Here is a 27,030-nt window from a genome sequence, read left to right on the forward strand (position 1 = left end):
TTGGAGACTCCTGGTCCCTAAAATAAAAGCCAGTGGCTCTGACAAGGTATGGTGAGTCAGCTTTCAGGGCTGGGTCACTCAGGTCCGCCTCTTAGGGGAGTGGGCCTCTGGGACTGGGGGGCGGGGGGGGCTGTGACATTCCAAAGCCTGAGCCCTCCATGCCCTCCACCTTGAGTGGGTTTGTTTCGTACTGGTCCGTCCTGCCCAGGGGAACAGACACTCCCCACCCCCACCTTGCTCCACTGTGAAGGTGGAGAGGAGAAGAGAATGAGGTGCTGGGGCTCTAGGACTCTGCGACACACATGCACACGCATGTACACACATGCACATGCACACACACACATGTACACACGCACACACATACACACACACACACACACGCTTTACAGGGATTTTTCTGGTATCCAGGTAAAGAGACCACAGTACTTAGTTTGACGACTTTTATAAAAACCCTCAACCCAGGGCCGGGCCGGAGGATGGACAGAGGGCTGCATGTGGCCCCTAACGGAAGTGAGGGCAGCACCAGGGACTGGGCCAGCACCTGGGCTCCTGAGAGGCAGCAGCAGACAGGAGGCTGGAGCTGAAGGCGGTGCGGGGCTGCCGGCTCTGAGCGAGTGGCTGGGACAGCTCCCGTCGGGCCCCCAGACATAGACAGAGGGTCCAGTCTGCTCAGGGCAGCCCTCACCAGACCCGAGCCTAGTCCCGGAGGGCCACCTTCACAAAGAGGGTGGCAGACGGGTGCTGGTCTCCGTTCTTGGAGAGGAGGTGGATGTGGCGGTATCCTGGCAGGCAGATGGGTGGAGAGGGGTGCACCAGGAGAGTTGTGTTCACTCCGGGAGGATGCTTCGAGGGACAGTCAGCCCCCACCCAAGAAATGCCTCCTGTCCCACCCCACCACCCGAGTCATTCCCCCTCCTCACAAACACTCACCCTGCTTGAGGCTTTTCAAGGGGATGGTGCTCTGGCCAATGAAGTCGTTCTTGGAGGAGGCATCGTAGTCCTCCACCACAAAGCGCACGAGGGCAAGCTCAGGCACAGCCACCTCAAACTCAAACTCCGTGTCCCACCATGGGTTGAAACCTAGGGGGTGCAGGCACCGTGTCAACAGCACGGACATCAGCTCCAGGAGCCAGGCTCAGCCCGGGCCCAGCACGTACCATTATTGGTGACCACAGCGGTCTGGCGGCTGGCCATGTCCCGGCTCACGCCATGGATCTCCACTGTCACCTTGGGGTCCACGATTGAATTCTTATTCTTGTTGACTTTTGGCAGCTGCTGCCCTGAGATGACCTGAGGAGAGGCAGGAGATAATTAAGCATTCAGGATGGTAGTGAGGGGGAAAGGAGGCCCGGGGCACCTGTCCCCCGCTGTGGCTGGCCATACCCTGACATTGAGTCGTTTTGGAGTCCACCAGGGGCCCTGGGCCAGGGCACGGGAATTGAAGGTGGAGTTAGGGTCTCGCAGGAAGGCAGGCTTCAGCACATACCCACAGGCCCCATTGTCCAGGAAGCGGCCCTGGTATACATCCATCTCTGACCCAGGAGTCTGGAAGTTCAGGGCCACTGCAGGCAGGACAGAGTAGTCACAGGCTGTGTGTATGTTGGGGGAGGGGGGTGTTTCAGGGGTCCCAGAGCCCAGCTGGCTTGGGGTACACTGGGGCTCAGAGTCACATAGGCAGAAGCAGGGTTCAGGATCACTCCAATGCATACTGCCCTCCTGCTGCCCTAACTGGCCCACCACACCAACCTTACATTCCATTTCTGGTGCCAGAATTCAAAGGACAAGTGTGTTAATGATGAAATTTCAGAGGCTGTATTTGCTGCCAGATTATTTCCAAACTGAGATTACCAGCTCTGAAGCCCACAAATCCGTGAATCTGGCTCTGCCTGGGTCCCCAGAGTCCCCTGACCCTCCAGACAGAAACCCTCACCCAGGGCTCCTCCAAGCCCCAGCCAGCCCATACCGATTTGGCAGCCCCCATTCCACATCTCCACGGGGCTGTAGTTTGAGGAGTCTGTTCTCCACCCAGCGGGGTAGATCCTGCTCAGGTGATCCACGTTGTGGCGGACAAAGCTGTTTCCTGAGGCAGGGTATGAGTTGATCAGAAGCAGAGGCCTTCTGCGTGAGCCCAGGCCCCTCCCTAACATCGTGGAGTGCCGGCTCTGTGAAATGTCTGGAGGGGTGGGAGCTAGTTCTGGCCCTGGCCAGCTCAAATGGTCAGACAGATGGGCAGCAATCTAGGGGGTGGGGAGGCAGGGCCAGGTTCACCTGATTCTTGGAGCAGTCGGAGGGCGCGGTTCTCAGAGAAGGATGACATCTCATAGAAAGCCTGCCCAGAGGTGCCAGGGTTGGGGAAGCCCCGAAAGTGGACGCTCTTGCAGTAAATGACCATGTCAGAAAGTTCCTTCGCTAGTCTGAGCTTGTCCTCCTGGGGGCCATGGGGAGGCCCAGGTTAGATTCAGAGATTGGAGCAGGCGGGTACTGAGAGAGCCAGAAACCCAGACAGAGGCAGAGAGAGGGGCAGAGGGTCTGAGCAGCCACAGAGCACCCGGACAAGGCAAACATCCCACAGGGCGATGGAGGGTGACAATGGGTGAAGGCCCCAGGGCTGCCCCCGTGCCCCCACAGCTTCCCCTCGAACCTTGGACTTGTGCTGCACTTGGCTCCTCACCGCCTCGTCCTCCATCTCAGCAGCCTCATCCTCGTCTGACACCACAGTGGCCTCTGGGCCACCTTCTCCTCCAGGCGGGAAGAGCCCACCAAGCTTCTTCCCCTTTAGCAAGATCTTCCCCCTCAGTTGCTAAGGGTGGAGGAGGCAGCTGATCAAGATCCAGCTGGCCTCCCGGCCAGTCCCCTGCCCTCTCCTCTGGGCACCGGGTCCCCATGGGGCACCTCAGGGGAAGGCAGGCTGGTGACGACCCCATCCAATGGCCGATCCAATAGCATGGGCCCCAGGAGGGCGCGCAGGTGTCGTGCCATCACGCGCTGCTGCTCCAGGCTGCAGTGGTTCTCCAAGGACAGGATGACGGGGTAGGGGGATGCCTGGAGGCCCAGGGGTAGATTAAGAGGGGTCGGTGGCCCCCGAGTATCTTCCTCCTCACCCCCAGGGGTGCGCCCACCTTGAAGGCGTAGTCCCGGATGGCCCTGACCACGTCGCAGAAGAGGATCTTGGAGGTGAAGGTGTAGCCATGATAGATGATCGGCTCCTGGTTGGGCCCATCCCAGCAGTCGAGCTCCAGGCAGCGGCAGCCTTTGCACAGCGCCCTGCAGGTGGGGTGTGGGCTAGGCCCTTGGTCCCGCCCAGGTCAAGCCCGGCCCCGCCCAGCCCCATCACGCCCCGCCCCGCCCCGTCACGCCCAAGTTGCCCTGCCCCACCGGATGTAGGCTTCTGTGCTGCTGGGACCGGTGAGCTGGTCTTCCAGCAGGTAGGTGTTGTGCGAGGACGACACCAGATAGTGGCTGAGCGGCTGGTCCATGTCCTGGTAGACGCGCCGGTGCCCCAGGTCGAAGGCGCTGCCGTCAGCCGAGAGCAGGTACATGAGAAAGCCGTCCTTGGTCATCTGACGCTGCGCCTTGGCTGGAAGGCGGGAGGCGGGAGGGCGACTGCCGGTCAGAGCGCCCTGGGAGCAGGGCCCCCACAGCCCCACCTCCCATCCTGAGCTGGTGCGGGGATCTCTTTGAAGGGCGTAAGTTTGAGTCTCTTGACCAAACCGTGACTATACCCCAGCATGGAGCTCTGTCTCCTCCTCTTCTGTCCCCCACTCGGTGAGGCCCCCCGAGGACAGGACCTCATCACCTCCTTCTCCAGGACTGGGCCGCCATCTAACGTCTTAAAGCGTTGTGCCCAGCATGGGCTGGGAAATATTGCCCAGGGGCCCTGGGAATGACTGAGGCGTCCCCTGCCATCCAGCTCCCCTGCCCTCCAGCTCCCTACTCGGGCTGCCGTCTCCACAGGGGTCTTCCCTCCGTGTGGGGCCCGGGACTGCAGGTCACAGGCCCTCACCCGTCTCGCTGGGTTCGTAGCGCTCAATGAGGGAGAGAGCCAGTGCAGGCCCCGCCGCCTCCTCCCGCTGCTGGTGCTGCAAGAAGGTCACCAACTGATCGACCGACAGGGTCTCCTTGGAGCCCGTGGCCTCCTCGAAGGTGCGGTCGATCTCCTTCCTCTGGGTCAGTATCTTGTAGAAGGTCTCGATCTCCTCATCCTCCAGCGAGTCTGTCTGAGAGTGGTCACATTCCTGCAGAGCCAGGATGTCAGGTAGGCAGGGCTCAGAGCAGGTCCCAAGCTGTGTTCCAGACACACTGCCAGGCAGACCCAGCCCGCGCTTCCTCGCTTCCTCACCTTGAAGATCTTTCGGGCATAGCTGTCGTCCACCTGGATGTTGAGCTCCTTCAGAAAGTTTTGTAGCTCTTTGAAGCTCATCTTGTTGTCCTTGTTTTTGTCAGCTTTTCGCAAGCAGGAATGAATCCAGCTGGGCAGGAAGTAAGGAAAGAACCCAGGAGCCGTGGTACCCACTAGGTCCCAGCCAGAGCCATGGTTCAAGCTCAGGATCAGCTGCTAGGCCCAGGTGGACTGAGGGCCCCTATAGACCCAGCTCCCCCCAGGCCTGGCTGCTGGCACATCTGCATTTCAGGGGAAGACCTGGTAGTGTCTTTGGAGGAAATATGACGTCCAATGAAAGAGCCTTTTTCCTACTTGCTGGCTTTGAACCCTTTCAAAACTTCAAAAATATTTATTTTCTCACTCTAAAAGGTTCATTACAGACAGTTGAGAAAATGAAGAAAAGTAAACAAAGGCCCCATAGTTCTATCAGCCAGGGGGAACTACTGTTACCATTTCAAGGTATGTCCTTTTGGTTTTCAATATATAATTATTACTCAACTTGACTAAAGTCTTTAAGGCTTATTTAGTAGGAAACAACAAATTTCAAGCCACTGATCAAAGGTGGGGACATCACGTGCAAAAACAAAGCCTGGATCATGGTGTCATGATTGCGGTGCTTTGGTCCCCACTTCTTTCCCTCTATCTCTCCCATCAGCCTTGAACTTGAGAACTAGAGAAGGAGAGGCTCCTTACTACATGCCACAGAAAACAGAGAGCTAATTATAGAACAAGAAAATGGGAACTCATGAGCACAATGAAAACATGATAGCAGGTTTTTGGAAGAAATCAGAAAGGAAACAGCAGTATAAATCACACCATATAAACATTTTTTAAATACTGAGGCTCAAATAAAGAAAAAACAAAGTCATCTGTGTGACAGACTGGAGGAAGCATTTGCAGCATAGTTTTTGAAGAATTAATTAAAAAGAAGAGTATGATGACCCTAAAAACTAAAGGAGGAAGGGATGTAAACCAAACTTTTACAAACATTGATAGTAAGCAAAGATATTAACAATTTGGAAATAAGATGCAATTTCTTAGACGATAAAATTAGCAACTTAAAAGTATATTCCCAGTGCAAAGAAGGGTGAGGTGAAATGGACACTCTCATCCATCAGTTGGACAATGTAAACTGGTACAACCCTTAGGAAGGTAATGTAGAGATATCAACCTGTTTCACCAGTTGACTCAGTAATTCCACTTCTCGGAGTCCACTGATAAGGAAATACTTCAAATACTGCAAGGTTTTATGAACGTAGTCCTTGGCAGTGTTATTTATAGAGGTAAAAGAATAAAAACAAATGAAACGTCTGAGAGTGAAAGAATGGATCACTAGTTTATAGTACATCCACTCAGTGGAACAGTACACAGTCATTACAGCCAAGACTATGCTAACACGGGGAAATAATTATGACATAATTTACATTAAAAATGACACACATATATTAATCTTCATTATTTTTGGCAAATGCATCATTAGACAAAACGAAATGTGGCAAGAAAAGATTAAAGGGAGAACTCAAATGTCAGTAGTTTCTGGAGGAGGCAGGTTTTCTGGGCCTTAAAGCTTCATTCTAACATACCCAGATAGTTAAATTTGTATATATATATATATATATATGCACGTTTTATGTAAAGATATGGATACATTTACATAAAAAAACATTATGGTAGAATTCCAGGTTAAAAAAAATACAAGTTCACAGTGGTCCACGCAAGCATAAGGTCCCAGTGCTGATTGCTCTTCAGCAGGCTGGAATGACTTTTAAGACCTCAAGGTCTAGGCAGCAGAGGGCATGAGATTGTCCAAGCACAAGCCTGTGCAAAAGGAGTGACTATCAGAAAAGCGCCATAGAACTGGGCTGTCAGGAAAACTCAAAATTGGGCTTCCCTGGTAGAGAATTGGCCTGCCAGTGCAGGAGACATGGGCTCAGTCCCTGGTCTGGGAAGATCCCACATGCCTCAGAGCAACTAAGCCTGTGATCCACAGCTATTGAGTCTGCAAACCTAGGGCCCGTGCTCAGCAACCAGAGAAACCACCGCAATGAGGACCTGCACATTGCAACTAGAGAAATGCCCATGCAGCAATAAAGACCCAGCACAACCAAAAATAAATAAATAGATAAAATTATTTATTAAAAAAAAAAAGTTCAAAGTCAGGCAGACAGAGCCTTGAGAAAAACACTTAAAAGTCTCTGAAATGCTGAAAAGCACACAATCAAGGGAATCGACAGAGTTCAAAATGTGTCCCCCAAAGGAGCTGGATATACAGTAGCAATGAGTAAAGTAATCAGAAAATGAGATTAAGAAAATAATTCCTTACAGTAGCATCGAAAGGAATAAAAATACAAATTCTTTTAATGCATCCTGTATACTCTGAAAGCCACAAAACACTGTTGAAAGAAATTAAAGATCTAGATAAATGGAAAGATACCCCGTATCTGCAGATCAGAAAGAAGACTTGATACTGTTAAATGAGGAATACTCTCCAAATTAATCTACAGATTCAACACAATACCTGTCACAGTCATTCTGGCTACTTTGCAGAAACTTAACCCCATCCTCAAATTCGTATGGAAATTCAAGGTGCCTAAAATAGGTAAAACATTCTTGAAAAAAATAAATTTGGAAGACTCACACTTCAGGATTTCAAAGGTTCCTACAAAGTTACAGTAACTAAAATGTTGTGCTGTTGGTGCAAGAATAGACATTTAGATAAATGGAATTTAGATAAATGGAACAGAGGACTTCCCCAATGGCCCAGTGGTTAGAACTCCATGCTTCCAATGCAGGGGTTATGGATTCAGATCCCTGTTGTCCCCCTGTGTGGCGTGGCCAAAAAAAAAAGGACAAATGGAGTAGAACTGAGAGTCATGCAGTAAACCCTCATATTTATGGTCAATTGATATTTGACAAGGGTATAAAGATAATTCAGTGAGGAAAGAATAGTCTTTTCAACAACTGTATGTCTACATGCAAAAGAAATATGAAGTTGGATCTCTCATATCACACCATACACAGAATTTACAGAAACAAACTCAGAGTGGATCAGAGACCTAAATGCAAGCACTAAAACTATAAGAAAAAATATGAGTAAATGTTTGTGACTTTGAGTTAGGCTAAGCCTTCTTAGATATGACAACAAAAAACACAGGCAACAAAAGCAAAAGGTTAATGTGTTAGAGCTCACTGAAACAAAAAATTCTGTGCTTCAGAGAAACCCACCAAAATAAGAACAGAACCCACAGAATGGTAGAAATTAATTGCAAAGCATATATCTGATAAGAGACTTGTGCTTATAATATTTAAAAAAAAAAAACTCTCACAACTAAATAATAGAAAGGTAACTCAATTAAAAAATAGGCCAGAGATCTGAATAAACATGTCTCCAGAGGAGATACACAAAAGCACATAAAAATGGTCAATATCATTAATTGTAAGGGAAATGCAAATCAAAACCACAGTAAGATACTTATTTTAAAAAGAAAATAACAAGAGTTGGTAAGAATGTGGAGAAATCGGAAGCCTTGAGCACTGTTGGTGGAGACGTAAAGTGGTACTTGCTATGGAAAACAGTAGAGTGGGTCCTCAAAAAGCTGAAAATAGGATTACCAGATGACCTCACATTCCACTCCTGGGTATGTACCCCAAAGAATTGAAAACAAGGTCTCAGATACTCGTACACCCATGTTCACAGCAGCATTATTCACAATAGACACAAAGTGGAAGCAACCCAAGTGTCCATGTGTGGGCGAATGAATCAAGTGTGGTGCACACACACAATGGAATATTGTTCATATTAAAAGGATGGAAATTCTAACGTGTGACAACATGGAAGAAACTTGAGGACATTGTGCTAAGTGAAATAAGCCAATGGCAAAATGACAAATACTGTATGAGTCCACTTATATGAGGAACCTAGAGTAAGCAGGTTCATAGAGACAGAAAGCACAGCAGCGGTTGCCAAAGGCTGGGGGAGGCTGGAATGAGGAGCTACTGTTCAATGGGTACAGAGTTTCAGTTTTACAAGATGAAGAGTTCTGGAGATGGCTGAACAACAGTGTGAATGTACTTAACACTACTGAACTGTTCACCTGAAAATGCTTAAAACAGCAAATTTTATGTTATGCATATATTACCATAATTTAAAATTAAATAGACCCATTAAAAAGAACAACAAATGGGCAAAGGATCTGTTGAATAGCTGTTTCTCCAAAGAGATATACAAATGTCCAATAACCACATATAAAGATATTCAGCCCATTAGCTACCAAGGAAATGCAAATCAAAACCACAGTGAAATGCTACAGGATAGCTGTCATAAAAAAAGGCAGACAACAAGGATTAGTGAAGATGTGAAAAGTCAGAACCCTCATACACTGCTGGTGGGAGTATAAATTTCCTCTCTGGAAAATAGGTAGTTGTTCAGAAGTCTAAATATATAGTTACCACAAGACTCAGAAATTCTAGGTATGTATCCAAGAGAAATGAGAACGTATGTCCACACAGAAACTTACACACGAATGTTCGGAGCAGCATTATTCAGAGAAGCAGAAACACAAATGGCCATCACCTGCTGATCGGATAAATAAAATGTGGACTAGCCAGACAATGGAATATTAGGGACACAGAAGGAATAAAGTACCGATACAGGCTATGACATGGATGAACCCTGTTGTTTACCCGCTACATTGCAGCCCCATGGACTATGTAAGCCCACTAGGCTCCTCTGTCCATGGGATTTTCCAGGCAAGAAGCTTGCCATTTTCTCTTCCAGAGGATCTAAATTCCCGACCCAGCGATTGAACCCATGTCTCCCGTGTTGGCAGGCAGATTTTTTTTACCACTGAGCCACTAGTGTGTCGCCATAACATTATGCTAAGTGAAAGAAGCCATTCACAAAAGACTGTAGAATTCCATTTATATAATATGTCCAGAAAGACAAAGTATCAATAGACTGGTGAGACAGAAAGCAGATAAGTGGTTGTCTAGGCCTTGAGGGTTGTGGGGAAATGGGAACTGCTAAAGAGTATGGGTTTCTTCTTAGGATGATGAGGATATCTTAAATCCATTGGGTGATGGGTTGCGTAACTGTGAACACACTAAAAAGCATGGACTTGTACACTTTTACTGGATGACTTATCTGGTAAGTGAATTCTATCTCAATAAAGCTGTCATAAAAAAAGGAGTTGGTACTGGTTCCACCCTAATCCTATACACCAGAAGCCTGATCTTTTTGAACCATAGACTAGGGCATTGTTGTGCACCTAGGTTTTGAAGTGAATTTGTTTCTAGCCCCCTGGCTGGCCTGCATACCAGGCCTGGGAGAACTTGATCACTCCCCAAAGAATGGCACAGGGGATCGGGGTAAGTGGGAGTGGACCATGGCCTCCCAAACTCCCAGAGGAAAAAAAAAATGCAGTAACTCTAGGAAACATTAAAATGTCTAAGACTAGGGGACTTCCCTTGTGGTTCAGTGGTTAAAAGTCAGCTTCCAATGCAGGGGGTTCAGGTTTGATCCCTGGTCAGGGAGCTGCCCACATGCTGAACAGCATGACCGAAAAAAAAATCTTTAATAGATAACATTTAAAAAGAAAAAGAAAACTAAGACTGTTTTTAAAAAAGATACAAAATTTTTTTTTTTAAGTCCAAGATTAGGTCTGCCATTGAAGCAGGCAGCTCCCCTCAGCCTCCCCGGTCTCTCAGCTCTATGCTGGTTACAGCGAGGGGACAGGGGACATCACGGAGCTGCCTGCTGTCTGGCCCTTGGGTCAGAGTAGACAAAAGAGGGCCCAAGTACCTTCCCTGCTTCCCCCAATTGTGTTCTCTCAATGTGATGTATTTGGAGACAGGACCTTGAGAGACTTAGATAAGACCATGAGTGGGGCCCTTGTGATGGGATCAGTGCCCATATAAGAAGACACCAGAGGTCTTGCTCACTCTCTCTTCCCGCCTCCCCCCCTTCCCACCCCCCCACCCGCCCCCTCCGTGTTAAGACAGAAGCCAGCCATCTACAAGCCAGGAAGAGAGCTCCCACCAGAACCTGCCTCTGCTGGGCACCCTGATCTTGAATTTCCAGCCTCCAGAACTGTGAGCAAATTATTTTCTGTTGTTTAAGCCACCCAGTCTGTGGTATGTTGGTTATGATGGCCCAAGCCAGGTGTCTTCCATACCGAGGCTGCCCTGGGGACAACCATAGCCAGTAGCCACAGGCTGGATCTGGGTCCACTGCCCTCAAAAGGATACTGTCGCAGCTTCTGCCGCTGGTCCATGGAGCCCGAGTGGTGGATAATCTTGCCCAGGCCCTGCACCCAGTGCTGGGCATCTGCTGGTGATGGGGCAATGAGGTCTAGAGTACTGCGCTGGTCCTTGAAGACGATGGAGAAGCAGCGGTTCTCAGGCACATCCCGAGCAAACTTCTCCAGGCCCTCTGTGCGGTGCCCCATCCGCACCTCCTGGATGTCCTCGATGGAGACTGCGGGAAGGGGGCGGGGGCACAGAGAAAGCCGGGAGGGGCAGGAGGATGGTCAGAGTGGGGACAGAAAGAGGCTGGCATGGAGGAGGAAAGGGGGACACAGCTGCCGCAGGCAGAGTGGAAATGCCCGGGGAGAGGGAGGTTGACTTTAGGGCGGGAAGGGCTCCTATGGTCCCAGGCCCCCTGTTTCTGTGCTAGGAGGAAGTGAGGCCCCTGGGAGAGGATCGGGGCAGGGCAGGGCTCTCAGACAGTGACTGGGAGAGGCCGCTCTGGAGCTTGGGGCCTGTGACGGAGGGGTGGCCACGTGCTTTCCTGGTGTACTTGACTTTGGGCCCTTTCCCTCCCTCCAAGACACCCATGAGAGCCTCCAGGCTCTTCTGACCACTCAGGAGCCTGGAGCGACCCTCAGTCAGCCCTGGCCCTGGGGTGTGGAGATGGAGGTCCAATGACAGAGGGAAAAGTGCTTGTGTCAGGGGGCAGCGAGGGCCTTGCCTGCATGCATCTGTGGGTCCTGATCTCAGGGAGCCCCTTGGGAGGGCTGGTGCTCCAGGATCCCGAGAGGTAGACTGGAGGGTGCCCCTGGGGATCTGAGACAACATCATTCTATCCTTGGGGACAGCAGGGGGCCCTCCTGGGGCAGCCCAGCTTTCCTAGCTTCAGGGAGCAGCAAGGCCCTGCTTGCCCCCCTTCAACCCCAAGGTGCCCTTCTGACCTGGCTGGGAGCCAGTCCCTACAGCTGGGCTCATGCTGGGCCTCCCATCATCTGGAGCCAGGTCTGCCCCTGCCCCAACACCATCCTGAGCCATCCACATCCATCTTCCCTGGTTTGAGACCAGCTCTGGCCAACAGCCTGCCTGTCCTTCCTGGTGAGTGCCCAAGGGCCTCCCGGTCACCTGCAGGCCCCATGTGTGAGGCATATGCCATTCCGGGCAGCAGGCTCTGAGGTGTGAGACACACAGACCCTGGGCTGTCTGGGGTGCAGAGGATATCCCTGTTTAATCCCTCCCTGCAGCCTCCCCAGCCCTGCCAGTCCCCACACTGGCTGCAGCTGCCCCAGACTGGGAGTGAAAACAGGAAGCCTGGGTGGTGGGGGCCAGCTCCCCACCCACTCCAGAGAGAAAGTCCAGATGCCTTCCTGACTGATAACCCTTGTCTGCCTGCGGTAACCAAAGCGGAGGGAGGCTAGTGGGGTCGGGATCAGGGAGGCAGTGGAGACTTGGGGAGCAGGAAGCAGAGACACAGAGCACTGGTAGACTGCCCCCCCTCCACTGCTCCTGGCCTCAGTTTCCCTGGGGGTGGAGCGCAGGCTCACTGCCCACCGGGAAGAGGGAAGCAGATGACAGGCATGCCCAGCCCAGAGCTGTCTCTGTGTCTCAGACACTCCTCACCTGAGTGCACCTGATGCCCAACCCCCAGGCTATCGCCCCTGTGGCCCTCCCTGTCAGGATGCAGGCCCTTCACCCACAGCCCTTCCACGTTCGTATCCCTGCACCTCTGCTCATGCTGGGTCTCTGGCCTGGGAACTCCCTCCTGCCCTTCTGCTGTCCCGGTACAAGGTCCCCATCTCACCGGCCCAGGTCTAGCAAGGCCCAGATCACCTACTCCTCCATCTGCCCCCCACCCACCCCTGCCAAGTGCTTGGCACACACTGGGAACCATGCACATGTCCTGGCTGGGGGATGGGCTTCCAGGAGTCCCCAGGGCTTGAAGAGTATGATGCCCTGTTCCCACGGTGCCGCCAACTGCCAGCATCTAACAGGAAACCCCATATCAGGGCAGAGGTCTGTGAAGGAGCCTGGCTGGAGCCACAGACAGAGGCAAGGGCTGGGTCACTACTGTCTTATGTGACCGACACGTGTACAGTGTCATTTTCTGGGAGCCCTTCTGGCTCCATCCCCTCCGACCCTGCCCTCCCCTGCTCAGACCTCCCATGGCGCACAGCTCCCAGGACCCAGCCAGGCTCCCTCCATCTGACCCTGCTGCGGGCCTGCAGGTCACACCTTTTCAGGATTCTGTCCAGTGTCCTGGTGCCTGGCGGACCCTCCCTTTCCTCCTCCCACCTGAGCCTCTGTCTGGTCTCATTCCCCAGAGACCTGCTTAGTGGGCTCACCCAGCCTGCACCCCCTCCACAGCCAAGGACAGGTGATTGGGTGATGAATTTCCAGGGACTTGGACTGTGAGAGAACTCCAGCTGCAGTGAGCTTTCCGTACTACCAGGCACATGTGGCTATTCACATATAAATTAGTTAAAATTCAGTGAAATTAGGGATTCAGCTCCTTGAGTACAGTAGCCATGGTTCACGTGCTCGAGGGCCACAGGTGGCTAGTAGCTGACATATTGGACAGCACAGATACAGAACATGTCCATTATCATAGAAAGTTCTTTTGGTTAGCTTTGGTCTAAACTTTTCCCACCAAGATTGCCGGGAGAAATATCAATAACCTCAGATATGCAGATGACACCACCCTTATGGCAGAAAGTAAAGAGGAACTAAAAAGCCTCTTGATGAAAGTGAAAGAGGAGAGTGAAAAAGTTGGCTTAAAGCTCAACATGCAGAAAACGAAGATCATGGCATCTGGTCCCATCACTTCATGGGAAATAGGTGGGGAAACAGTGGAAACAGTGTCAGACTTTATTTTTATGGACTCCAAAAGCACTGCAGATGGTGACTGCAGCCATGAAATTAAAAGACGCTTACTCCTTGGAAGAAAAGTTATGACCAACCTAGATAGCATATTCAAAAGCAGAGACATTACTTTGCCGACTAAGGTCCGTCTAGTCAAGGCTATGGGTTTTCCAGTAATCATGTATGGATGTGAGAGTTGGACTGTGAAGAAGGCTGAGTGCCGAAGAATTGATGCTTTTGAACTGTGGTGTTGGAGAAGACTCTTGAGAGTCCCTTGGACTGCAAGGAGATCCAACCAGTCCATTCTGAAGGAGATCAGCCTTGGGATTTCTTTGGAAGGAATGATGCTAAAGCTGAAACTCCAGTACTTTGGCCACCTCCTGCAAAGAGTTGACTCATTGGAAAAGACTCTGATGCTGGGAGGGATTGGGGGCAGGAGGAGAAGAGGACGACAGAGGATGAGATGGCTGGATGGCATCACCGACTCAATGGGCGTGAGTCTGAGTGAACTCCGGGAGTTGGTGATGGACAGGGAGGCCTGGCGTGCTGCGATTCATGGGGTCGCAAAGAGTCGGACACGACTGAGCGACTGAACTGAACTGAACTGAAAGGTGCAGAGGGAACCTCTCATTTTGCAAAATGTTTGGGGCATTCTGTGTTGGCAGAACTTGCTTTCTAAGACCTTGCAGGAGGCACTCTCCATCTACAAGCTTGAGCTCTGAATTCCTAGACCTTTTCTGAAGCTTCCAGAAAGCCCTCAGGCCCACAGCCTTGAGGGAGCTGCCCAGCCAAAGCCTCTCTATGCAAGTTCCAGCCGTGCTCCACCCCAACCTGCCTATCCTGGCTCCAGCCCAGGGAGGAGCTGCCTCCTGTGGCCCCACCTCTCATCCTGTCCACCAATACCCGGAAGGGCCTTATCTGCCCTTGGACTTTGGGCCTTACCACACCTGAGTCCTGATCCATCCGCCCAACTTCCCTCCCTCCCACAAATGTCTGGGTGGATACCTGTGCGCGCTGGTAACATAGTTCCGTTCCCTCCTTACTTGGGAGCCTGACGTTGCCCATCTGTGGCTATGGCTGTGTCTCCCCACTTCGAAAAAGCATGAGCATCTCCATCTGTGGTCCATGACTGCCCTCTCAAGCCCAGACTAGGCCTCAGTTTCCCTATCAGCGATCTAACTGACTCCCTTCCCCGAGCCTGGCCATCTCAGATTCCCCATACCTGATATCCTGGTTGCATGACTGACTGCTGCCCCGCCAGGCCAGGCCTCAGTTTCCCTACCTTTGGTCGTGGTCCACGATTGACCTCCAGCCCCGCCCCACCGCACCCCAGCCAGTGTCGGTTTCCCCATTAGAGCACAGGAGCAGCACCCTGGCCCTCCCCGCCCAGCCCGGGGCACTCACACAGCTGGGATTCCGGGGTCCTCATGACCTTGCGGGACTCCTGCCAGATGGTCTTGCAGTCCTCTTGCAGCTTGTAGAAGCGTTCTCTCCGCCATGAGCTGGACTTCACCTTCAAGAGCTGGCCGCCCTTCAGCAGTGCCTGTAGGTCCTTGTCATCCTGTAGGCCTAGGGGACAGAGCTGGTAAGATGCCACCTCCTCTAGGGTACCTGCTACTCCAGGCCCCATGCTGGCTCCTTTTTCAGCAGCCTCATCCTCAGCTCTCCATTCACTTCTCCCTCCATCACCCTTGCTCCAACCTGATTCAGGAGCCCCGCCTTCAGGCATCTCCGACTCCAGCTGAGGCTGTGCAAACCTTAGGACACCCACCTGTTCAAGGCCACACTTTATATGTAATGACCTGCAACCCACAGCTGAGTGGACAAAGAACACATGGTTCCTGGGTGACCAGACCCCTAGAAAATGGCCTGGCTCCAAAAGACTTAGTAGGCTCCTCGCTATCACACCTAGGGGTCAGAGTGACCTGAAGGAAGCTAGGACCAAAAGATCAGGCAGAGCAGGAAAGAAGAGGGGTAAACACAGGTGGAAATGGATCCCAGAGTACCATGAGTATCATGAGCCCAACAGCCTCCCAAGTCTACTGGCTTTGGAATCGTGTATTGGGTCCAGGCTAGGCCTGCTGAGATGCCTCATCCCTCCCTGTCTACCCCATCTCTGAGTGGCCTGGGTCTGGGACCTCTCAGGGTAGAGCAGCCCAAAGGCATAGTGCAGGCCTTTCCGAGGCTGAGGCAGCACCTGGCCTGAGGCCCTGCAGTAGAGGAACCCTAACTGCCTGGCTCCCTCCCACCCGGCTCCTTTCAGAGATGCAGGCTGGCCTGGGGCGTGGGCTCCCACAGAGACAGTGTCCTTCATCCCACCAGACCCAAGCAGGAGACACCAAAGGGGCGCCAGGCCTAGTTTCATAGCATCCCTCATCCCAAGCAGGCCCTGTGCCAACTGTGATCAAAGAGGGACCCCGCACCACCATAATGACCCATCAGTGTAACTAACGGTGAAAGGGACGTCTAAATGCACATCTCAAGCCAAGCCCCATGGAGCCCAGCAGCCAGCACTATTCAGAGCCAAGAGACCACCTCACCTCCCTGCTGTCCCCCAAATGAAAATTCTGTGGCTTTTCAGCAGTCTTTATCCCGCTCTAGCAGAGTGGAGGCTTCAGAAGCCATGCGTGTCCAGTGTGAGGGGCCTGTGCCTAGGCCTACAGGCTTTTCTTATCTCAACCCAGATGCCCAACCCCAGATAGGTTCCCCCACTTTATCCATGACCCCACTCCCTACCCCCCAGCCAGCCTGCTCCAGATGCACACAGGACCTATAGAATCTTCTGGACCACTTCCCCAGGCCTCAGCCTCTATCCCTCCCTAGTCACCTCCTCCAGTGGGAACATAGCCCCATGCTAACACTTCCCCCTCCACGATTTTAGGCAACTTCCTTCCCTCTCTGAACGTCTATTCCGCCATCAGCACTGGGTAATGTCTGATGTGACCTTCCCTCACCTTTGTTCCAAGTCTCTCCACCCCCTTGCCTTAGTGGCAGCAGTTCCCCTTCAGCCTCAGGGGAGGCCCAGTGGAGGAGAAGGCTCCTACGGAATGTCCTCAACTGGTGGCTATGTGTGGGGGGCTCAAGAAAGAGGACGGAGAGAAGGTTGTTCCCACTACCTTCCAGAGGAGGGCGCCGCCTCAGCTCAGCTAGGGGATCCCACTGTCCCTCCCGAGGCTGAGGTCAGCTGAGAGGGACATCCCCTTGCCCTCTGCTTGCACTCCCCTCCCCCACCCCCGCCCAACTGGGGCATCTGGGGGTGCACACGCATGGCACAGATGGGAGTGGGGACACAGGGTCGGAAGCCTGTGGGAGCTCCACCCTCCAGTTCTGGAAAACACCGTGAGCAGACGACATTCATCCTGTCCTGGAGCCAGACTGCGGTCCTGTCGGCGGTCACGCAGAGATAAGTCCCTTGGCTGCCTACATGGCTTCCGGAACACAGACCTTGGTCCCAAAGGGGGTCTTGATAATAGTGGCCCTCCAGGCTGCTGGGAAACCTAAGCAGATACCTCCTTCTCTGAGCTTCATTTGAGGCCCTTTTGTTTCAGAGGCTTTTGGTCTGCCCCCAGCCCTTGCTCCCGTAGCACCCAGCAGGTCCATAAGCACCCCTTCATCCAGCCCCACTCACTCCACTATATAGCATCTTCTCCTGTGGGAAGGTGGCAAAGAGGGGCCTCTGAGCTCAGGGACTCCTGGGTTGACCTTGCAGCCTCATCAGTCTTCCCAGGCTAGTCACAATGAGGTGGCTATATGGGGAATGCAGAGAGGCTGCAGTGCTAATAGGAGGGGTGTACAATGCCAAGAGCCCTGCCCATGTACATAGGGTGATGCCTGATGAAGACAAACTGAATCTGGGATGCAAAGCAGTGCACAGCTACACAGATATAGCCACACACACAATCACACTGTCCACCATACTCATCATATACTGCCATACACAACCAGGAAGAGACAATGGGCCACACACAGTGACACACATTTACATGGAGTCACACACAGCCAAACAAGGTACCGTGCCAGAACATCGTCATTGTCATAATAACAGTAGCCACCATAATAATAGTTCACACTTAAGTAAGATCCTGTTCTTAGCACATGTGTTTAATCACCCCAACAACCCTATGAGGAAGGCAATACTGTTCCCATTTTACAGATGATGAAACGGGGTCAAGGAAGTTACACGGTGGAGTTGGGACTCAGAAGCCTGCCCACAGCATCCGTGCTAGGAAACGTTACCTTATGCAGCCACCACCTGGGCATGCTGCCACAAAGAGCAACAGCAGAAAATCTATAGAACACACACAGCATAACACAGATGACAGAATCACCCAGTTGTCTGGGTCACCCACTGTCACATCTGTCACCCACAATCAAACATGGTGTGCAGCATCACAGTGGATCACACACTGTCACACTGGTGCCATTTGATTACACAGCATTGCATATCCTCATTGCTGCACAGTGGCCCCAAGTACCATACAAGGGACAGAATTACCACTAGGCGTGTAAGCAAGATGGTTTGAGAGTGGCAAGGGGCAGGGTAACCAATCCCCCCAGTACATGGCAACCCTGCAAAAACAGCCCCACTGCGAGTCATACACTCACAGAAGTACTAAACAGGTCCAGGCCCCAAGACACACAGTCTGCGTCCTGCCCCAGCTGCCTTCCCAGCCTCTCCTGATCTCGGGGCCCCTGAATCCCTTACCCAGCCTCTGCCCATTGAGCGCTGCCACCTTGAGGCTCTGTTCCTGCAAGTAGAGCTCTCTGGAGCGGCTCAGTCTCCGGCTCGGCCTCCGGACCCCAAAGCACTGCATGACGTTCCGAAGTGCCCCTGCCGCCCAGCAAACCTGGCCCGGGACAGTGTGGCGTCCAGAAGGCGGCCGCGGACCTGGGGGCGGAACCACCTCCTCGGAGGGGAGCAGGGGCGGAACCTGGAGTAGGTGGGCGGGGCTAGAACCAATGGGGCGGGGCCTGGGTGGGTGGGGCCTTGAGTCTAGAGGCGGGGCGATACAGACATCAGCGCTGAAGGGGCGGAGCCATATCCTAGGAGGCGGGGCCAGTTCCAGAAGTGTAGAACTGATGCCTAAGAGCATGAGGGGAGAGTGGAATCAAGGCGGGGAGAGGAGGGGCCAGAGCTCAGAAGGCGGGACGCTCCGAAGGAGGAGCCGGGGCCAGGAGGCGGAGTGGAACAAATCCATAACCCAGGAAGCAGATCAGTGGCGAAAGTCAAGAGTCCAGAAAGCGGATTAGGGCGGAGCCAGAGCCAAAGAGGCGGGAAGAGGGAGGAGCCAGGTCTGGGAGGCGACGTGGGGCAGAGTCAGACTCAGGAAGACGGCGGGGGCGGAGCCAGAGTCCAGGGGACGAACCGGGGGAGGGTACAGCGATGGAAAGCAAGGCCGTTTGGGGGCAGGGAGGGCGGTACCTCGATTTTGGAGGCAGTGTGGGGGCGGAGTCCGACCAAGGGGCGGAGACTGAACCGGGAATCCTAAACACTCAGCTGGAGACTTGGCGGAGGACCAGAGGGCTGGGCAAGATTGAGCCGAGGAGGGAAGCCCGGCCCGGCGGCGGCCTGGGCTGCAGGGTCTAGCGGACAGCTCGGTGGGGCCAGGCCGGGCAGAGTTGAGGATGGAGCTCGGCCGGACACCGGAGCCCGCCAAAATATTTTACCTCAGTTACTCAACGAATCCATTGTGACTGAATGGGCCGTTGCTTCACATATGAATCCCAGGTAGGCCTGTTTCCTTCTGAGGGAGTTTCTCTACCTGAGTGGAATAATCTCCAAGATGCCAAATGCGAATGGAATTCTTGAAAAAATGCCGATCTTAAAAATGAATCTATTGACACAGGCTTGCTTTGATAAATAGGTAAGGACTCCAGCTCTATACGAAACTGTGCTGCCAGTGTGCTCGGGAACAGTGGGATCTTTCATGTAAGTTACCACCCCACTTTCATTCACCCAGCAATTATTTATTGAGCCCCTACGGTGTGCCAAGGTCAGGACATCACCCAGAGCCCTGACTCACTCCTCTATTTTACTGTCTGCCTCTGAATAGTTCCTTCATTTGCCTCACTGCAGCTCCAGTCACCAGCACTGACAGTGAGTCACTCGCAAAGCCAGTTATTAGCACAGACAAGCATGGCAATAATAACGATAAACTGAAGTGCAGAGTGACTTGCCTAAGGTCTCACCTTGGAGAATAATAAAGCATGGGAACGTGTGTTAGTGAAGGTGAGCTGGAATATGGGCACAGACAAGTGGTTCTTCATTTGCAGTGAAGGGAGCTGAGGGTAAGAGGAAGCCTCTGTTTTAGAGAAACCACACAATGGTTTTTAACCAGAAGGCCAAAGACTCCTCGAGGACCTAAGGATAGAACCACATCTCAATATAATTTGCTTCCTTTGAATTCTTATGTATTTTACTTTATACATTTAAAAACTTGATCCTGAAAAGGGGTCCACAGGCTTCATCTGACTGCTAAAGTGGTCCATGGCACAAAAAAGTTAAGATCAGTGTGGATCGGTGTGTGTCTGTGTTGTGTGGGCCTGGAATCCCAGGGACAGACATGTTGGAAACAAGGTGGGTAGGGGGTTGCAGAGGGGACAAAGGCAGTTAAGGGAGGTAATTTGGGGTGATGAGCTAGAAGCAGCCGGGCCTCTAGGGGAACAGCTTTGGATTGCAGGGTTCGTGCCAGCTCCGCAGGAAGGGCTGGGCAGTCAGGCACTTGAGAGGCAGGTCTCAGACAGGATGGGCCAGGGCTGCCAAGCCCATGCCACAAGACTGGGAGGTGCTGACTGAGACTCTGCGTGCTCCCTCTCCAGGCAAGATACTAGGGCTGCCTAGAAACAGAGACTCCTGGGGAAGGGAACGGCAACCCACTCCAGTATTCTTGCCTGGAGAATTCCGTGGACAGAGGAGTCTGGTGGGCTACAGTCCATGGGGTCACAAAGAATTGGACACGACTGAGTGACTAAGCACACACACACACACACACACACAGCGAGAGACTGGACAAAGGCACAGAGGCCACAGAGGCCCAAGGCTGGAGCCCATCCCATGATCTGAGGCTGCAGCTGTGTCAGAGGCCACCAGAGGGCTTATAGGACGTCTGAGTGTGAAACAGGCACAGAGAAGGTGGCAGTCTGCCGGACAGACAGCACTAGCTAAGGGACGATGAGAGAGAAAGAGAGGTCTCTACTGTGATCCTCTGAGCTGCCCAGCCTCCCTGCCAGTCTGGAGGAGCACTAGGGATACCTCTGTCCTGAGGGGAGAAGAGGGGGCACTGGAAAAGGCAGGGATCCCATGACCCAGCTGGAAGAGTTTGCCTTGAGAGCCCAGACAACTGGTATGAGGGTAACAGCTCTGGGCACTGAGCAAGGCCTCTCTGGGCCATGGGGCCCAGGTCTGAGCCAACCAGGAAACGTGAGACAGACTGGGCACTGGCTGAAAGGAACATCTGAGTCTTCCCTGAGTTCCAGGGGGTCTCTAGTGGACAGCTGGAGGGCTCTGCCTTTCCCCTTCCCATCTATTACCTCCACTGCTAGCACAGAAATCATGGTCTAGATGGATAGTTTAGACTATCCATGATTTAGACCATACAGCATGGTTTAGATGGATAGGTGGTGGGCACACGTCTCGGACTCCAGGGGTACTAGAAAACAGAGGGAGATGGACTTAAGCAGTGGTCAGAGTGAGAGAGGCAGGTTTGCTGAGCTGGCAGATGACCTAGGGGGCTACAGTGCAAAGCCCTTTAAGAGTAGGTAAGCCCCCAGGCTGGCGCAAAGAGATGCCAGGTGCAGGTTGGGGACCCCCTGCAGCTAGGAGACCCCCCCCTCCCCTCAGTCCCTGCAGTCCGGAGCCCACGGCTACTCTCTCTCCTGGAGAGGCTGCGATAGGACAAGGAGCTGGTCCAAACTGTTTCCCGGTCTTTCGGAAGAGACAGAGCTCGGGTGGACAAAGCTGAGAGCCACAGGCAGTTAGAGTGGAGACAGGAGCCTGTCTGGCCAGGAGGGTGCGCAAATGGGGGCGATCGGGCTGCTCCTCCCAGCCCGGGCGTCGCTGACCATGATTTCTGCACTGGGCAGTTACTGCGGCACAGCCCACCTCACCTCGCACACCTCCTCGTCCCACTCTTTCCAGCCCGCAACACTCACGCGCCCGGACGCGGTCCAGGCACGCCTGTGCTCTGGGGAGCCTCTCCGGGCGGCCCGGACCGGGCGGAGAGAACTTGGTTATTCGTGGATGCTGGTTCCTTCCCTCCTCGGCCCCTGCGAGCGCACCAGACCCTGGAGCCTAGCGTTCTGTGACCAGGATAAAGGAGGGCAGTCGACCCCAAGGCGGCGGGGCCGGGGGTCGTCTTTAGGGAAGTCTTCAGACTCGCACACCCGTTTTCTCCCTACCCTCCGGGTCTGCGGGACAAGCCTGGAAACGCCCAGGGTCGCGCCCGGCAGTCGGGTCGAGATTTCCTCAATGCGACAAAAGGGCCGAGGGGCGGGCCCGGGGCGGGGCGGAGGGCGGCAGGAGGAGCAGGGGGTCCCCCGCCCTGGGCCGGGGACGGCTTTTCGCGGGGTGGGCCCAGGAGGGGACCCCCCCTTCCCCGCGAGAGGGCCGAGCACTCACCGTGCAGGGTCAGGAAGTCCCGGCCCGAGTCCATGCCCGACGGACGGCGTGGCGGGAGGGGTGCGCCGCGGGACACTCGTCCGCGGCGACAGCGCGGCGGCCTCGGGTCCGAGCGGAGTGTGGTGAAGGGACCCGAATGGACTGCGGGGGGCAGGAGGCCGGAGGTGGGCCCGGGACTCCGCTCCGCCCCCCGCCCGCCCGCGCCCCCGCCCCCTGGGCCCTCCAACCCGCGCCTCTCCCCGCCCCTCCTGGGGTTTGGCTGGGAGGGCAGAGGTGGGGGCCTGGAAGCCCGGCCATCCCTGGCCCAGGCCTGTGGGCGCGTCCCGGACAGAAATAGCCAGATCTCTCTGGCTTCCTCCGCCGCCGCCACCCACAGGCCGCGGGCCCTGTCATTAGCGCCGGCGACCGGGCCCCACGCCCTGCCTGTGGGCGCTTCGCCGGGTTACAGTGATGCGCAAAAGAATCTGCGTTGGGACCAGGACCGCGTAACGTTCGACGCCCAGCCCGGCTGGTGCAGAAGGCAGCCTTGGAGTCCAGCCGCGGCTCTCCGGATGTCTACTTTCTCTTCTGCAGAATGGGTGCATGGGCTCGAGTTAGAAGGTCCTTGGAGAGGCATGCCTGGATCTAGTCTGAAGAAGGGTCCCCCTCCCTTTCTCTGGGAAGTTTCTAACCCTGGAAGTGCCTTTGGCGGGGGCTGGGGCAGAAGCCATAAAACTTAGAGTCGGTAGTTGCAGAGAACTTTCCCTTGAGCCCCTCACACCCCAAACGCCTGGCGATCTGTACAACAAAGTGGGGGACAGAATCTAGGACATCTCCAAGGTTCCTTTTTTGGGTGGCATCCCAAGGGACTGTCTGGACAAGGGATACCCTTGCCCCTACTCCCACAATCAACTCTTGCAGTCCTGACACACTTTTTATAAGTACCCAGAGACCCCACCTGCACCCCCATGTCCCAGAATCCTACTGCCCACCAACTTTTGGGAAAGGGCCTTGAGAGAGCCCCCAGAAGACCTTCCAGGATGGGGGTGGTGATGGTGCTGAGCCCACCAGTGAATCCCCCAGGCTTCCTAGGCTGATGAAGCCAACAGTGAGAGTCTGGCGGAACCAGTTGGACCCCAGCCCCTCCCCCTCCCAGCAGAGGCAGGTCTGGGTGGCCTTGAATACCTCAGGAAGGGATTTAAGCCAGCCAGAGGCCAAGTCTTCCCATCCTGATAATTGAGGCTGGGTCAGGACTTTGGAGAGCCCCCCTCTGTCTGCACACCTCTCCTGCACAGAGAGGGCTAGCCCTTAATCCCGCACTCTCCCCAAATGGCCTGCCCTCAGGCCTGTCCAAGCCCTCCTTGCTTTCCCTTCTGCTCAACAACAAGCAAGTCCACACAAGGCCTCCCTTTGGAGCTCCAGCCTGGGTTCAGGGAGGCTGAGGGGTCCTTCTCTGTCCTCACTCTCTACCCCAGGCCAGGATGCCTGCCTCCGGACCTGCCCTCTGGGGGTCTCTGCTGGCCTTGGGGCGAGTCCTGGGACCTCTGACATCCCCAGAGGACTTTAAGCCTCTCTGCTCAGTAGGTTAGGCCTCCCGCAAGCCCTGCTTTTCCCAGGTAGCCACACCACAAAACTTAACACCAGCAATTGGCTCGGCTTCATCTTAAGCATCATTCCTGTTTATTCATGTCACTTCCCAGCTCTGAGCCCCAAGCCTGAAACCAGGGCATGACCTGTCACCTCTCCCTCTGATGCCCTGGTGGGGGCTGCAGCCTGGCTTTTCCTTTGCACACAGCAAACCTGTCGCACGCAGGCCCTCTTCTGGCCTCTGGCTCAGGCCAGAGAAGCTGAGGCCTCCTCTGGAGCCTGGAGTTGCTGGGCTGGATGGGCATGGCTGACTCAGAGTTGGCATATGCAGCCAGGTTCAGTCAGAAAAGAGGGCTGGGCCACGCCCTGCTCAGAGAAGCCAGGCTGCTGCTCTGACCTGTAGGTCAACAGCTCCCCAAGACTCTTCTCTCCTCTGCTGTCTGCCCCTCCCTTCTACCGGGTGGGAGGCCCTCTACTTGATTACTTCTACTGTGTGTAAGTGTGTTCGGTGTGTCTGTGTGTGGAGGGGCTAGGGGAGCCAAGCAAGAGGCTTTGCATTGAATTGCAGTTGCTGGAATCTGTTCCCTCTGCCCGAAACAACCGGGGAACTCTGTGTGCCCAGCCCTGGCCAGGTGCCCAAATTGCCCCCCTAAAATCCAGCTCTCAGTTAGTTACCTCTGCAGGATGCCCCTGAGATCCAGGGGCCATGCCTGCCCAGAGACGAGTTGTCTAATGGTGGACTTTCAGGCGTCTCACACCCCCAGCTGACCTTCCTGTCCCCAACGTGTGAGTGAGGGTGGGTGTAGGGGGAAGTTTCTGGGATGACTTGGAGACAGGCCAGACCTACCTTCCGAGCTGGTGCCCACCTTAAGTCACTTCCCTTGGCCCCTCCCACCACTACCCTGGGGAGGCAAGAGATTAACCCAAGAATGCCAACTTTCCAGACATGCTTCAGAGTCAGCCCTGCCCAATCCCTCCCCCAGAAACACAAACTTGGGTAGGTGAGGTGTGGCGGCAGCAGAGAGAGGCGGGGAGAGAAGAGTGAGACAGGCCAGAGAAGTAATGGGAGCCAAGTCCCGACGGGCCTGCTAAGGGCTGCCATTTTTACTCTGGGGAAAATGGGGAGCACTTGGACATTTTCAAGTGGAAAAGGGATGTGTTGTGATTCATATTTTTTTATTTGTATTTTAAAAATTTAAAAATGTTCTATTGGAGTATAGTTGATTTACAATGTTGTATTAGTTTCAGGTATTCAGCACAAGTGAATCAATATTATATATACTCTGAGTCTTTTCCCATATAAGTCATTACAGAGTGCTGAATAGAGTTCCTTGTGTTATACAGTGGGTCCTTATTAAGTTATCTATTTTATATCTATGCTATTTATATATATATGTAGTGTGTATGTTAGTCCCAATGTTTCAATTTACCCTGCCCCCACCCCACCTTTCCTCACTGGTAAGCATGTTTGTTTTTTACACCTGTGATTCTATTTCTGTTTTGTAAATCCATTCATTTGTACTATTTTTTTTTTAATTTTTGCCAATATATTTGAGCACTTCTTGGATTTACAGAATATATTAGATAACTAGAGGTCTTAGAATTTGATATATTAATTATATAAAATTTCAAATGAACTGTTTAACTCTCTGCCTAAGTAGACTATGCATAGGGGAACATTAATCCACAGGAGCATTTGTACTATTTTTTAAGATTACTTTTTAAAATTTTTTCTTTCTCTCCACCCCACAGCTTGTAGGATCCTAGTTCCCTGACTGGGGATTGAATCCTAGTCAGCAGCAGAAGTGTGGACTCCTAATCACTGGAACTCCAGGGAGGTCCCTGATTCATATTTTAAAAGAATCACTCTGGCTGCTGGTCGGGGAGTGTCGTGGAGGAACAGGGCTGAAGCAAGGAGGCCAGGGAAGGGGCTCTTGCAATAATTCGGGTGAGAGTGAATGGTGGGTCAGCCACCAGTGGTGGGGGCGGAGGTCATGAGAAATGGGAGGAGTCTGGATACTTTCTGATGGGAGAGCCAGCAGGACTGAACAGTAGGGGCTGTGAAAAGAAGAAAAGAGTCAGGGAGGACTCTAGGTTTTTGGTCTGGACCGTTGCAAGCAGGTGCTTCCCAGAAGCTGAAATGGGGATAGCTGAGGAAGAGCGGGTGCTCTGTTGTGGACGCATTACATTTGAGGTAACTGCAGACAGCCAAGGTGAGATGTCAGGTACAAGATGGATGTACAAGTCTGGAGTTTTAGAGGGGGAGGTGGGCTGGAGCTAAACTCTGGGCTATGGTTCAAAGCATGTTGAAAATGCCCATGAGCCTTCACATAGTTCTCAACTCTGGCTAATCGTTCTGAGAGGCAATTTGACAATATCTCAAATATTAAAAAATATATATGCTTTGGCCAAGCAATTTTATTTTTATAATTTTTTAAGGTTTGTATTTTCTAGTAAAAAAATATATTTATTTATTTGGCTGCTCTGAGCCTTAATTGTGCCATGCAGACTCTTAGTTGCAGCCTGTGGGATCTAGTTCCCTGACCAGGGATCGAATCTGGACCCCCTGCCTTGGAGCATGGAGCCTTAGCCATTGGACCACCAGGGAAGTTCTTGGCCAAGAAATTTTAATTCTGTATCATCTGTATATTATGTATGTAAACATTATATAAGGTAAAGTTCACTAGCAGGGACCCGGTTAACTCCTGCTTAACCAGGACTTATGCTCTCAAGTACACAGTCTAGAATAACTTGATATTTCCATGACAGTGTGTTCCCCTCCACCTTTTAAACATAAAACAAAACAATCCATCATCTTTGAGTTGCAGTGAAAAAAAGCAAATTGCAGGACAATATATATAATGTCTAATATCATTGGTGCTTTTTAAACATTAAAAAAATCTTTATAAGTATTTCATTTGTATAGGCAGAAGCAATAGCTAGAATGATATAGAAATAACCCAAGTAAAGAGATTGAGAGGAAGATACTTTTTATTTTTTATGTATTATTTGAATTTTTACCATACTGATATATAATTTTTGAAATTTAAAAGTAAAAAAGAATTTTTATTGACATAGAGTTGATTTACAATGTTAATTTCTGCTGTTTAGCAAATTGACTCAGTTATACACATGTACACATTTTTTTGTATTCTTTTCCATTATGGTTTTATAGAATATTGACTATAATTCCCTATGCAATACAGTAGGACCTTGTTATTTATCCATTCTACATATAATAGTTTGCATCTGCTTACCCTAAACTTCCAGTCCATCACTCTCTGGCCCCCTCCCCTGCCACCCCTTGGCAACCACAGGTCTTTTCTCTACATCTATGAGTCTGTTTCTTTTTTGTAGATAAGTT

The 27,030-nt window shown here is 52.5% G+C and overlaps 1 protein-coding gene across 2 annotated transcripts; it reads right to left on the reverse strand.

Annotated features, from left to right (window-relative positions):
* Window positions 1-482: 482 nt before the first annotated feature.
* Window positions 483-22,210, reverse strand: PLCD1 (phospholipase C delta 1). Of its 2 annotated transcripts, none has more exons than XM_068981986.1 (15): window positions 22,101-22,210; window positions 14,888-15,052; window positions 10,628-10,856; window positions 4,340-4,469; window positions 4,004-4,235; window positions 3,376-3,577; window positions 3,120-3,264; window positions 2,893-3,042; window positions 2,642-2,800; window positions 2,269-2,428; window positions 1,964-2,080; window positions 1,384-1,562; window positions 1,158-1,290; window positions 931-1,080; window positions 483-782 (listed from the first exon to the last, which is right to left on the reverse strand). In XM_068981986.1, exons 1-15 carry the CDS (start codon window positions 22,132-22,134, stop codon window positions 697-699), a joined length of 2,271 nt encoding a protein of 756 aa, XP_068838087.1. In that variant the 5' UTR covers window positions 22,135-22,210; the 3' UTR covers window positions 483-696. The 2 variants fall into 2 exon arrangements, with proteins under 2 accessions (XP_068838087.1, XP_068838086.1); XM_068981985.1 differs by lacking the exon at window positions 22,101-22,210 and adding an exon at window positions 18,189-18,297.
* Window positions 22,211-27,030: the final 4,820 nt, after the last annotated feature.

The sequence above is a fragment of the Capricornis sumatraensis genome, chromosome 10, assembly GCF_032405125.1.
Source record: "Capricornis sumatraensis isolate serow.1 chromosome 10, serow.2, whole genome shotgun sequence".
Lineage (NCBI taxonomy): Eukaryota > Metazoa > Chordata > Mammalia > Artiodactyla > Bovidae > Capricornis > Capricornis sumatraensis.

Excerpts from the sequence above, each read along its gene's own strand:
- PLCD1 (XM_068981985.1), bottom strand. The coding sequence starts at position 18,297 with ATGCAGTGCTTTGGGGTCCGGAGGCCGAGCCGGAGACTGAGCCGCTCC. Across the intron at positions 15,053-18,188 it reads GCTCAATGGGCAGAGGCTGG|GCCTACAGGATGACAAGGAC; the intron begins GTAAGGGATTCA and ends TCTGTCCCCTAG. Across the intron at positions 3,578-4,003 it reads CTACGAACCCAGCGAGACGG|CCAAGGCGCAGCGTCAGATG; the intron begins GTGAGGGCCTGT and ends CCCGCCTTCCAG.